General features: G+C 46.7%; 1 protein-coding gene across 13 annotated transcripts in view; it reads right to left on the reverse strand.

Moving 5' to 3' along the window:
- ARVCF (ARVCF delta catenin family member) overlaps positions 1-13695 on the reverse strand; it is a 604272-nt gene that overhangs the window by 292515 nt on the left and 298062 nt on the right. Inside the window, exon 1 of one of the 13 annotated variants that reach the window (XM_077920634.1) lies at positions 8659-9178. The exons of the other annotated variants lie outside the window; for them this stretch is intronic. Coding sequence (XP_077776760.1) covers positions 8659-8679 — 21 coding nt within the window. The 5' untranslated portion in view covers positions 8680-9178. Of the gene's footprint in view, positions 1-8658; positions 9179-13695 lie in introns of those variants that run through there. 13 annotated transcript variants of the gene reach the window in all.

Consider the following 13695-nt stretch of genomic DNA (forward strand, 5'->3'; position numbering starts at 1 on the left):
CTCACTCACGACCGGAAGCTTGCACTCAGGTTTTTGCAGGGCTGCTGAGGGAATACAGAATATACAAGATCAAAATTATAACAAAGGAATTTCAGAAGGTGGTAGCCAGATGGCTGCTGAAGCCATATACATATATATATATATATAGAGAGAGAGAGAGACAGAGTTGGAAAAGTCATCAAGTTCAACCCCTTGCAACACCCGAACTATAATTACTTTTCAAAGCACTGCAGCCCACAGAGAACTAATCCTTTCTGTGTTCAAATAAGGATCTGTTGTGAGAAGCAGTGTTCATGGCCACCACTGGCTCCTGTGGGAGAGAGTTCCACGGTCTACAGATCATTCTGACTAAAGAATGATCTGATCCACTGGGTCTTCTGCTTTGTTCGTTTGTTGAACTTTATGAGTTACTTCCATTGAAATTTACAATTTGATACTATGAATAGTATACCTTATTTATCTAAGAACACAGCCGGTTATGTCTCGTGTGTTTATTGAGTATACTTTACGTGGCCATAAGTTTGGTTGTTGTTGTTTTGCTAGACTGCTATCATGGCATCTTGTAGTATCCTTGTAGTATCTAAGAGATGCACTGGTGCTAGGAGAGCAGTGCTGCATCAAAATGAAGGTCGATTAAGCTCAGCTTCCTGTTTTGCACAGTGGGAAGAGCCCTTCCTCCCCACATCAAGGAACGGAGGCTGCTATTCCCACCCCACCCAGAAGCTGGTCTTCAGAATTATATACCTCTGAACCCAAGAGGTTCCATTCTGTTGTTTTGGCCAGTAGCCTTTGATTAGATTTATCTTCCACAATTTTTTCTAATCTCCCTTCACAGCCTCATCAATCTTGCAACAGCAAATTCTGTAAAATAATTCCACGTTGTGCGAAAGCAGGCTCTCTTTTGTTCCTCCTGAATCCACTGTCAATCCGTTTGATTGACTACGTTCGCACATAACAGTGAGCCAAGAATCTTTGGCTGGACGAACCACACTGTGCACAGGCCTCCTGCTGGTGCACACAGCCTGAAATCTCTGCTCCTCGCCTTTTGCAAACAGGCAAACAAACAAGCTCAGTGCTACATCCAAGCCAGAGGTCAAGGTTTGGTTCTCTCTAATAAGCCAAGGCGAATTGGTTCACCTGCATGCGAAGACAGGATCTGGAGGACTGAGTGGACGAGACCAAGAGTGGGTCCAATGGTCAAGTATGTACCCTGACATCTATGGGAAGCCTGCAAGCATGACCTAAGATTAATAATAATAATAATAATAATAATAATAATAATTTATTATTTATACCTCGCCCATCTAGCTGGGTTTCCCCAGCCACTCTGGGCAGCTTCCAACAAAGTATTAAAATACAGTGGTCTGTTAAACATTAAAAGCTTCCCTAAACAGGGTTGCCTTCAGATGTCTTCTAAAAGTCTGGTAGTTATTCTTCTCTTTGACATCTGGTGGGAGGGCATTCCACAGAGCAAAGACAACCTGTCCACTTGTGGTTCTGAGCAACTGGTACCCAGAGACATACTGCCTCTGACAGTGAAGTTGAATCCAGCCGTCGGGGCTGATAGCCTTCTCCTCCATAAGTTTGTCTAATCCTCTTTTAAAGCCATCCCAAGTTGGTGGCCATCACTACTTCTTCCGAGAGAAAATCCCATAAGTTTAAGCACATGCCAGAAGAGGAAGTCCTTCCTTTTCTCGGTCCCAAATCTTCCAACATTCAGCTTCACGCTGCTGTTCTCAATACGGTCGTCAAAGAATTCTGCTTTTCTGCCATAAAGACCTTGTTTGCTTTTGGAGACATCAAATGCATGGGTGTATTTTACAAACTTGGTAAAAACCAGACTGTTGGGCAACTTGTATTACAAACCTGACATGGGATAGAATCAGTGGCCGCAGAGTCCCCTTGGGACTGGTAGGGCAGAAAGCAGGGAAGCCAACAGTAGGTGGTGCCAGAGCCAGTGACACCCAGAGCCAACCCTAATTTTAGTAGGGCAACACTGAGGGAGCTGCCAGCCAGGGCCACCTCCTGGATTTTAAATATGAAGGCAGGCAGGTCAGGTAGAATAGCAGTTCCCCACTTGCCCTAATAAGGACGCAGGTGGCGCTGTGGGTTAAACCACTGAGCCTAGGACTTGCTGATCAGAAGGCCCGCGGTTCGAATCCCTGTGACGGGGTGAGCTCCCATTGCTCGGTCCCTGCTCCTGCCCACCTAGCAGTTCGAAATCACGTCAAAGTGCAAGTAGATAAATAGGTACCACTCTGGCGGGAAGGTAAACGGCGTTTCCGTGCGCTGCTCTGGTTCGCCAGAAGCGGCTTAGTCATGCTGGCCACATGACCTGGAAGCTGTACGCCGGCTCCCTCGTCCAATAAAGCGAGATGAGCGCCGCAATCCCAGAGTCGGTCACGACTGGACCTAATGGTCGGGGTCCCTTTACCTTTATTTGCCCTAATGAGTCAGCCCTCCCTGAATAGAATTGTCCAGTGCAGTAGCTCAATAAAAAAGCTGTGATATTATATGTTTTAAAGGAGGTGTGTATGAATGAAGCCCTGAGGAATCACCTGACTTTAATATGTACTTCCCAGGGTATTGAGTTACAGCACCCACTGTAAAGACCAGCTTACACAAAAGGCCATGAAAAGCAAACAGAACGTTTTCTTTGATCCAGGTATGCTTGCAAATAAACAGATTAGCCAGGTGGGTGCACCTTTCCTTACCCTTTTAGGGAAGAACAGACACCCACCACTAATTGCATGCGAACTCTATAGAGCTGCCTTTATTCTTTTGGAACAAGAGATTCAGCCCCACAAGCCAGGCATGATTTGGTGAGAAGCGTACAAGCTGCTAAGGTGTGGGGTTTCATTACAACCGTAGCAAAAGCTTCCCCGGCCCTTGCCTGGTCCTGCTCTCCTTCATTTGAAGTTTGGACTCCTAAAACACAAACACACGCACACATGCACACACAACCTCACATCCATGTTCTGCTGGCCCGTACAGTGGTGCCCCGCAAGACGAACGCCTCGCAAGACGGAAAACCCGCTAGACGAAAGGGTTTTCGGTTTTGGAGGCGCTTCGCAAAACGAATTTCCCTATGGGGTTGCTTCGCAAGACGAAAAAATCTTGCGCATCCCCGCGGTTTCCCCCCCGCTTTTCCCCCCCTTTTCCTAAGCCGCTAAGCCGCCTATCAGCTGTTCCGCTGATAACCCGCTTAACAGCTGATCGCGAAAAGCCGCTAGACTGCTGTAGCGCTAATCCACTAAGCTGTCAATAGGCTTGCTTCGCAAGACGAAAAAAACGCTAGATGAAGAGAATCGCGGAACGGATTCTTTTCGTCTTGTGAGGCACCACTGTATTCTCAGGCTCCAGCAAAAAGACTGTTGTTCTGTCCTCACAAAAGGAGCTTTGTGAGCGTTGCTGCTATCAGCCAAAATAGGATGACAAGTCCAGGTTGAACAGCCACAGTGGCTGAGCTGCAAAAGTGCTGCTGCTGTGAACCCACCTGAAAGCAGCAGTGTCAAGGCCAGAAGTGATACGGCATGGAGGAAATGAAGAGCTCTTCAAGGATAACAGTTTAAGTGTTTGCGGAGCTCAGAATCTGAAGGAACCCTTCTCCCATAGCAATGTACTGGATTTTCAAGTTCTATTTGGGAGGTTGGGTGAGAGGCAGATGGAGGAAGGACCTTTGTGGTGACTCATTGATGGTGACCTGGTGGCCGGTGGTAACTCAGCAAGCTTTCATGAGGCACAGAATCAGTGCCATTGAGGAGCCAGGTGTAATAATAAAATTTAAGGTCATATGCATATATGACAAATGTTCATAAATGTACCAACCAAGCACGTACATAGATCAGCACAGGAAGACTGACCTGAAACCATTTTGACTCCCAGCCTGACCAAATGTTTCTCTGCAAGGAGGGAGGAGGTGAAAAAACCTTCCTTGTTACAGGAATTGGGTAACCACCATTTCAAAGGAATGGGCATATCAGATAACCTGGCAGACAGGAAAAACAACAACATTCAAATTTCTGTTGTAGACCACCTTTTCTGTGATGTAGGTATGATGTTTGTAGGGGGTGGTCTTGGGTTACACCCCTTCTGTGATGTATGTATGATGTATGGAGGGGTGGTCTTGAGCTCCAGGGCAGGGAATTTAAAATGTCTATATAAGGGCAGGCACACCTTTGTTCTGGGTCCTCCTCTTTCCTGCTGTGTGTGAGGGGAGCACCCTGTTGCAACAGCTTTAATAAAGATCAGGCTTACTAGCTGCTTTGCTTCTCAATATTCTCTGGTTGGCCTCTGTTATTTTCTCCTACCAAAAGGGAACCCACGTAAGGATTCTATACGGGCTCTTGGATACCCCATAAGGGAAGAAGGGAAGATTTTGTTTACAATACAGATCAAGACCCTTTAAATGCTGCAAGGCACTGGTATTTAACTGGTAGGTTGGGATCTACCACCGAGTTGTAATCTGATCCAAGGTGGGTCACAACAGCAGCGACACGCATGGTGCTGTGGTCTAAACCATTGAGCCTCTTGGACTTGCCGATCAGAAGGTGGTGGTTCGAATCCCCACAACGGGGTGAGCTCCCATTGCTCTGTTCCAGCTCCTGCTAACCTAGCAGTTCGAAAGCATGCCAGTGCAAGTAGATAAATAGGTACCGCTCCGGTGGGAAGGCAAACGGCGTTTCCATGCACTCTGGTTTCTGTCAGTGTTCTGTTGTGCCAGAAGCGGTTTAGTCCTGCTGGCCACATGACCCGGAAAGCTGTCTGTGGACAAACGCCGGCTCCCTCGGCCTGAAAGCGAGATGAGCGCCGCAACCCCATAGTCGCCTTTGACTGGACTTAACCGTCCAGGGGTCCCTTACCTTTTACCTTTACAACAGTAGCATAAGAAGAGCCCTGCAGGGATCAGGCCAGTGGCTCATCTGTTCTAGCAACCCGTTCTCACAGTGGCCAACCAAATGCCTGTGAGAAATATATGGTAAAAAAGAAAAGGTGTGGGTTAAGTGGTGGGTTGGCCACTATGAGAACAGGATACTGGAAGAGATGAGCCATTGGGCTGATCCAGCAGGGTTCTGTCTAAGGCAGGGATGGGGAATGTTTTCTTCTCCCTAAATGCTGTCGGACTTCAGCTCCCATCAGCCTCAGCCAGTGTGGTCAATGGCCAGGGACTGATGGGAGTTGCAGTCCACCTACATCTAGGCCACTAGTTCCCCATCCATGCTCACGGGAATTTTAACTGAAAGGCAACTGAATGCTTGGGTTGGTCCCAGGGCATAGTCTGAATGAACTTTGGGTAGGAAGCCCTTGCTGAAGGCAAACAGGTCTGGTCAGTGCCTGCATGAAAGGATGTGTAGACTGCCTTGTATTTCATGGTGGAAGAAAAGCAGGGTAAAAAATGCAATAAAAAATAAATACAGTGAAGTTTATAGTACTTTGATTATTTCATATAATCACACATCCACTGTTGTGTGGGGCCGCAATGGCGCAAAAAATGTGGTTACGAAGCACAGATCCACATGGATCCTCAGGATTTTTGCATTGGGATACCCCAAATTCACCATCAGATCACATAGCATGTCCATGGCTACAGCCTGCACCAAAAATCACACACATCCACTGTTGTGTGGGGCCGCAATGGTGGAAAAACGTGGTTACAAAGCACGGATCCACATGGATCCTCAGGATTTTTGCATTGGGCTACTCCAAACTCACTGTCAGATCACATGTCTGTGGCCACAGCATGAACCACAAAAATCATACATCCACTGTTTCATTCAGAATACTTTTTTTTCTTGTTTTCCTCCTCTAAAAACTAGGTGCGTCTTATGGTCAGGTGCATCTTATGGAGCGAAAAATACGGCATATAAAAACCAGGACATGAAGGTCTTTAATAAATAAATGGAAACAAATTAAACATTCAGAACCTGGAAGTTCTAACAGGCGTGACCACAGGAGGTCCATGATTAGATCTCCTTTCTATTTATTTACTTGTGGGGGGAGTTTTCAGTTTTGAGTAGGGCAGCGACACCAGAGATAGTTCTGCCTTCCCTCCCTGTACAATTTTTCCTGAACAAAAGTGAAACCACCTACCCCAAGGGTTGAGGAACCGTTAAGCCATGGGGGGGGGGCACATTCACTAAGAGGTTGGCAGGAGCAGAACCAGCAGCAGATGGGACCAGATCCCAGAATGGGGAGGGACTTTTTTCCTCTCCCTCTTTCGACGACCCCATTTCAACCCTGTTCTTTCCCTTCTTAACCTGCCCCCACCCCATGAAATTAGGCTGAGGACTGCATGGTGCCCATCACAGACCTGCTTGATGCTTCCGTTATTGTCTTCTGTCTATTACCCTCGGCGAGACTAAAAGCAGCTCCGGGAAGGGGAGGGGGTGCGATTTCAATCAGGGAAATGGTGCAAGAAGAAAGGGTTAAACACCCCCTCCAGGAGAACCAATCAAAAATCTCCCACTCCATATCCATTTTGGCCTTCAGGCTTCACGTTTTGAGGTGTCCAACCGAAATGGCTAATGTTTCAAAGGGTCCCTTCTTCTCTGCCAATTTTATGCTATCAGCCATTGTGAGGTGATTGGAGGAAGGGGGGAGATTTACAAGTGTTCTCCCTCCCCCCCCCCCCCGCCAGTCTGTGAAACTTCTGCTGTCGGTAAAATAAATTCCTTTGACAGCATGGAGTTGAGGAGCCACCATTGTCCTTATAAGGAAGGCCCCTCTTGCACTCATCAACAGTCCAGGGACACATGAGGAATTCAGACTTTAGAAAAATAGCCTCAATTAATCTAGTCCCGTGTGCCATCGCCCCCCCCCCCCAAGAAGAGCACAGGAAGCAAAACAGACATCTGTCTTCTCCTAAATGCCTGACAGTCCATTGAAAACCGAAACCATAACACTTAGCTCTCTCTCTGCCTGAGCCTGAAAAATTAAGGGTGGCATGGGGAAATTTATTTCCAACACTGTTAAGACAATAATCATTCTCCAGAATACACACACATTCCTTTGTCAATGACTCCCCCCTTAGAATGTTAACATTACTCCTGGCAATCCTTGTTAACATTCTCCTCCTTACCTCTAAGGTTATTGCATGTATCTGGGGTCTCCCCTTTCCCCCCCTCTCCCTTCCCAGTCGAAAATATTCAAAGAGACAGATTTCTGTTCCTAATTTTGTGTACATCAGCAGCTGACTGCATGGAAGGAGACAGCTGCAATAGTTTTGGGTCAGGCGGCACAATAGGCAATAAGAAAGACTTTCACTTCTTACAACATCCACAGGTGTTACACACACTCCTCAAGGAATGCAAACACGAGAAAGCACTTAGCGAGGAGAAGAATGCATATATGATGTCAGGGTCAAAGCCGCCGCTTAAGAACTCTACTAACCCACTGGAAGGACCCCAACTCATCATTCCCGCAAAAGACAGACCATGCATTGTGGCAGACAGGGGTGCATTCCTAACAGATGAACGGCAAGCTTTGCAACAGAGCTGAAGGTCACCCAATCACTCCTTTGGCCCCCGAGACAAGACCTTCATGCATCAGCGTCCATGCCTAACATCTTAGCTCACCCGTGACCCAGTTTATGGAGGGGGCCAACCGATTCAAGGAACAGAAACCACACTCAAGGCACCCCGTCTCTTAAACCGGATCGAAGCGACCCGGGTCTCAAAGCCTTGTTCAACTTTTTGCTGCCAAGGTATACAGCGAGCCCTTAAAGATCAAAGCAAGGCAGGCAATCCTCTCCCCGCCACCATCCAATTAAAAGATGCATGCACAACTCAAAGCACCAGCAAGTAACTTTTACTACCCCTGCCGCACTGGAATTTACCCTTTTCGGGGTGCAAAGATTGAAAGCCACACAGCCTGGTTTAAAAACAGAAGAAAAAACACAGGGGTTTCACATTTCACAGCGGACTAGATTCTGTTCTTTTCCATCAGAGTTTCTTCCATCTGCAAAGGTAAGTGAGCAAACATTCATTGCAGAAGAGCACAATTTTCCGTTTATTTATTCTTAACAGGACCTGCATAAATTCACTACCAGGTTAAGGCAGAAATGTATTCCAGCACCTCCATAGCACCTAGTGTTTCATGATATTGAATAGGGTCGTCTCCTCCTCAAAGGAGGAGCAGGGGGTCTCCCCTGGCCTAAAACTTTTGCTTTCATCCCCTCCAACATTTTTCCATTTCTACACATCCTAGCAAAAGCCAGAGCAGCAACAGCAGGACCAACAGACCTCTCCTCACCCTCCCCAACTTGGCAGGGCAGATCCTCATTCCCAGCTTTTCAGGTCTCAAAAGAGTTTCCCTGGATTTACTGAGCAGAGCTGGAAGGTCAAAGGAAACAATAGCCGGTTTCTCCCTAGCACAGCAAAAGACAAAAAGCAAAATCTCTCTCCCTCTCTCTCCGAAAAGCTGGTTTAGGTGAGGAGACTTAAAACTGCTTTCTTTGCTTCTCTCTCTCTCTCTCTGTGGAGAAGAAGAAAAACAGCTCGCCCTTTCTCCAGCTCTCTCCCTCTCTCACACAGGAAAACACTACATGCACACACATAAAATTAGGCGCCATCAACATCAAACACCTTCTCCACACACACACCCAAGGAACCTGAAAAGGCAGGCAGAGAAGAAAAGCAGGTGTCAAGTGAATCTACTAACCTGTCTGAGTTCTGCAGGCATTTATGCAAGGAATCAGTTTTGTAGTTCCCACCGGGCAAAAAATATTTTGAAAAAATAGATATTTATAATTGGAAAAAAATACATGAAGTCCCAAATCAATCCGGCTTGCAGGCGAGGTGTTTTAGGGAAGAGATCCGTCCCTCCTGCCTTGACAATCTGGCAGGCAATGGACTCTTTTCCTCCCCCTCCCTCCCTCTCTAGTATTTGGAGAGTCCCTCAAATCGATCCAGACGGGAAGCAGAACCAATCGGGAAAGGAGGAAAACGGCCGGCCCCCCAATCAAACCTGCTCTGAATGAAAGGAAGGAGGGGGAAGGTCTTCTTCACATGCTTTTGATTTCACTCCCTCCCGCCTTTCTCCATTCCTGGGGGAGGAGGGGGAGCAGGGGAGGGCGGCGAAAAGCCCCAAACTGATGTCCTTCCTGTGCTGCTGCTCCTGGAGAGTGCCGGTCTTCACAGCAAAGCTGTGGCTTGTGCAAACTCTCCCCGTCCGCTTCAGGGGGCGGAAACTGACAGTCACAGCTGGAAGCTCCACTACAGCAGCCTCTGGCCACACCCAGCCAGCCAGCCAGCCGCTCCAGAGAGGCACGGTCGGCTCACACAGCAGACCCCACTGACAGCATCGACCCAAGCCAAACAAGCAAATTTCACTCTCTTTTGAAAGGAGTTGAGAACATGCCGGTTTGAAAGGCAAGGGGAAGCACCGGGTGCAACACCAGCAACAGGTGCCGCACACCTGCCTCCTCTGCGACCTCTTCTGGCGCATTTATCCTCTTTCGGAGACTTCCAAACAACACCCAAAGCTTCGACTGTTAATTTCCGTACTGGGTACACCTACAAAGTCACCCATGAAGAGCATCTATCACTGTCTTCTTGCATGTATTTCAGGAAAATACATGCGGCGTGTGTGCGGTGACATCATGCGATGTCACACATGCAGTGCACGCAACTCTCGCCCCTGAAACACGGAAATGCTCTCCCTGTAAACAAAATGAAACAAAATCTCATCACAGTCAAAGAGGATCTGAGTGCCAGAGGGTGGATCTGCTAGCCACCCACTTCTGGATGAGGTTACAGTGGTACCTCGGTTCTCGAATGTAATCTGTTCCAGAAGACTGTTTGGCTTCCAAAACATTCGAAAACCAAGGCGTGGCTTCCCATTGGTTGCAAGAGTTTCTTGCACTCAGCGGAAGCTGCGTCGCATGTTTGAGTTCTGAAAAATGTTCAAAAACAGAAGCATTAACTTCCATTTTTTTGGCGTTCGAGAACTGAAACGTTCGACAACACAGGCATTCGGGAACCGAGGTACCACTGCATAATATATTTGCTCAGATTTGTTTGCCAGCCTTCAGAATTCTCCTAATTCATACTGAACACCTATGCAGTGGGGTGGCTAAAGTGTCCGAGATGGAAGTGTCGATGAACATTTGGCTTCTAAAGAAATGCAAGCAGACAATAACAGATAAAAAAGTGGGGGGGGGGAGAAATCTAGGAGCGCACTGATAGGGTCACAACACTAAATTTTTACAGTCCCTTCCACAAATCATTCCACTTTATGATGCTTCCTTGGTGTTATTGCCACCTTGAAGGGTGCTCCTGCACAACATTTATTTATTTATTCAATTTATTTATCACTCTTTCGCTCAAAGGAGCCAAGGACATACAACAATATCGTCTAAAAATAGTCACGTTCTCTCCGCCAATGATTCCAGGGTTGCCGGGGAAAGTTTCTGTCAGCCACCAAATGCCTGGCTAAAGTGAAACATTTTCAAATCCCTCCTGACAGTCAGTAATGAGGGAGACAGATGCACCACACCAGGGAGGGTATTCCGCAAATGGGGAACCACCACTGAGGAGGCCCTGCCATGAATCAGTGCCAACCAACGCAATTGGAAAAGAAGCAGGATAGCTATCCCAAAAAATTCAGGTTCAAAGAGTCCTGAAATCAGGATTGCATTATGAAGACTCAATAAAATATATAATAATAATATAATAATTTGTTATTTATACCCCGCCCATCTGGCTGGGTTTCCCCAGCCACTCTGGGCGGCTTCCAACAGAACACTAAAATACAATAACCTATTAAACATGAAAAGCTTCCCTAAACAGGGCTGCCTTCAGATGTCTTCTAAAAGTTTGGTAGTTGTTTTTCTCTTTGACATCTGGTGGGAGGGTGTTCCACAGGGCGGGTGCCACTACCGAGAAGGCCCTCTACCTGGTTCCCTGTAACTTGGCTTCTCACAGCGAGGGAACCGCCAGAAGGCCCTCGGTGCTGGACCTCAGTGTCTGGGTAGAACGATGGGGGTGGAGACGCTCCTTCAGATATACTGGACCAAGGCCGTTTAGGGTTTTAAAGGTCAGCACCAACACTTTGAATTGTGCTCAGAAACATACTTGGAGCCAATGTAGGTCTTTCAAGACCGGTGTTATGTGGTCCCGGCGGCTGCTCCCAGTCACCAGTCTGGCTGCCACATTCTGGATTAGTTGTAGTTTCTGGGTCACCTTCAAAGGTAGCCCCACGTAGAGCGCATTGCAGTAGTCCAAGCGGGAGATAACCAGAGCATGCACCACTCTGGTGAGGTAGGGTCTCAGCCTGCGTACCAGATGGAGCTGGTAAACAGCTGCCCCGGACACGGATTTGACCTGTGCCTCCATGGACAGCTGTGAGTCCAAAAAGACTCGGCACTGGACCTCAGTGTCCGGGCAGAACGATGGGGGTGGAGACGCTCCTTTATACTCTAGATCAGTGGTTCCTAATTTGGGGTCCGGAGACCCCTGGGGGTCCACAGCACCATCCCCTGCCAGAGACTCACTTGTTAATTGCACAGTGAAAGCCTTCCATGGATCATCCAGCCTCTGCTCGCGACCAGCGCCTTCTTGCTGGCAGGGGAAAACTTAGGAAAGAGTTGCTGGATGGCAAGTGAGTTGGGATTGGGCACAAACCTCTGTCAGTTTCTTAGGGCTCTTGCAGTTGGAGGGGGCGGGGGGGAGTGCAAACAACTTGCTCCATGAGGCAGGTTGAAATGCTTATCATTTTTTTTAAAATGTAAGGGATCCTTACCTCTTGCTCTCTACTTTTTATTCTGATTTATGATTTTCAGTTTTATAAAAAAGGTAAAGGGACCCCTGACCATTAGGTCCAGTCATGACCGACTCTGGGGTTGCGGCGCTCATCTCGCTTTACTGGCTGAGGGAGCCGGCGTACAGCTTCCGGGTCATGTGGCCAGCATGACTAAGCCGCTTCTGGCGAACCAGAGCAGTGCACGGAAACACCGTTTACCTTACCGCTGGAGTGGTACCTATTTATCTACTTGCACTTTGACGTGCTTTTGAACTGCTAGGTTGGCAGGAGCAGGGACCGAGCAACGGGAGCTCACCCCGTCGCGGGGATTTGAACCGCTGACCTTCCGATCAGCAAGTCCTAGGCTCTGTGGTTTAACCCACAGCGCCACCCATGCCCCATATTCAGTTTTATACATTTCAATAATTTCACAATCATTGCAGTATTTCAAAAGAGATGGACAGCAGAATCCTACTAAATTAAAAAGCTGGTTGTTCCTACTGGGTAATCAGCAAGAATAAAAAAAACTCACTCCAAATAAGTACTGTATTTAACTCATTAATCTCTTTAAACCAGGGATGATACGGACACAGGAGGACTAAATTTGCTGTTGTTGTTGTTGTTGTTACTGCTGCTGCTGCTATTACAGCTGTTTTCTACTCAGTCTTCACCAATACTTTATCAAGCCCTTCACCTATGTCTTGAAAGGTGCGAGATCCCTCAGCCAGCAGAACCATATGCTGCAAAGTTTTGGTAAAATGTACCATCTCAGATTACAAGTAAGGAATAGCATGTTTGAATATGAAAACATCTTCTGCATATAGAACACCCGCAAGTTAGGGACACAATTAGTTGCTTTGTTTATTATTCAGTTGTAGTAGAGCAATGAAGATAAGTTTTTCCTACTGTCTGGGGATAGGCAATATGTGGTAACAACTTTTATGGTCTGTTTTTTAGTATACCTAAAATTCTTTGCTTATTAGGGGTTATCCCACATTTTCTTCCCAAAAAAATGCTTTGCACAAGTACGTAGCTACAATAGAGTTATCAAAATTTTCAAAAGTAGGGGTTCCATGGCTTGGCTTTTGAAAAATAGGGGGTCATCAGCAATTGCCGTATTTTTTGCTCTATAAGACACACCAGACCACAAGACACACCTAGTTTTTGGAGGAGGAAAACAAGAAAAAAAATATTCTGAATCTCAGAAGCCAGAACAGCAAGAGGGATCGCTACGCAGTGAAAGCTTGCTGTTCTGGCTTCTGGGATAGCTGCGCAGCCTGCATTCGCTCCATAAGACGCACACACATTTCCCCTTACTTTTTAGGAGGGAAAAAATGAGTCTTATAGAGCAAAAAATACGGTAGCTAATTGGGAACCACTGCTCTAGGTTGCTTTCAGCTCAGATAACCCTTTCACCTTTAAACGAACAAACAAAATCTTTAAATACATTATAAGCAGGAAGTTGGCTAAGGAGACGGTTGGAGCTTTGGACAACAAGGAAGTCAACATTGCGCTAAAGGAGGAAAAGAAGAGGATTATTTGCATCTTCCCAGCTGAAGATGTAGAGTAGATAAAGCCTAAATTAACTTTCTCAGGCAGGGAGTCCAAAGAACTGAGGCAAGAGATGTGGACTGTTGGCTCTTCCTGCCCTCGTGTGGTGGCCCTGCCCTCAGATGTAATCATTCTGGATTAAAGCTTTTAAAGTACATTTTCCCTAAATATTTTTATTGAGTTTTAATAACAACAGGCAGGTACAGAAAGAAGAAATGCAAGAAGGGGTGTGTGGGTGTGGGTGTGATTAGTTTGACAGTGGCCTGCCCCATAATTGTCAAGCTTTTGAAGACCTTGACCCCTTGTATTTTTTTCTCTTTCTTTTTCCCCCCTTCCCACTTTATTTTCATAAATGAAACTCTTTTAATAAAATATTGATTTATTTTTTTAAAGGTTTTTGAAGAC

This window comes from Podarcis muralis, chromosome 16 (genome assembly GCF_964188315.1).
Source record: "Podarcis muralis chromosome 16, rPodMur119.hap1.1, whole genome shotgun sequence".
NCBI lineage: Eukaryota > Metazoa > Chordata > Lepidosauria > Squamata > Lacertidae > Podarcis > Podarcis muralis.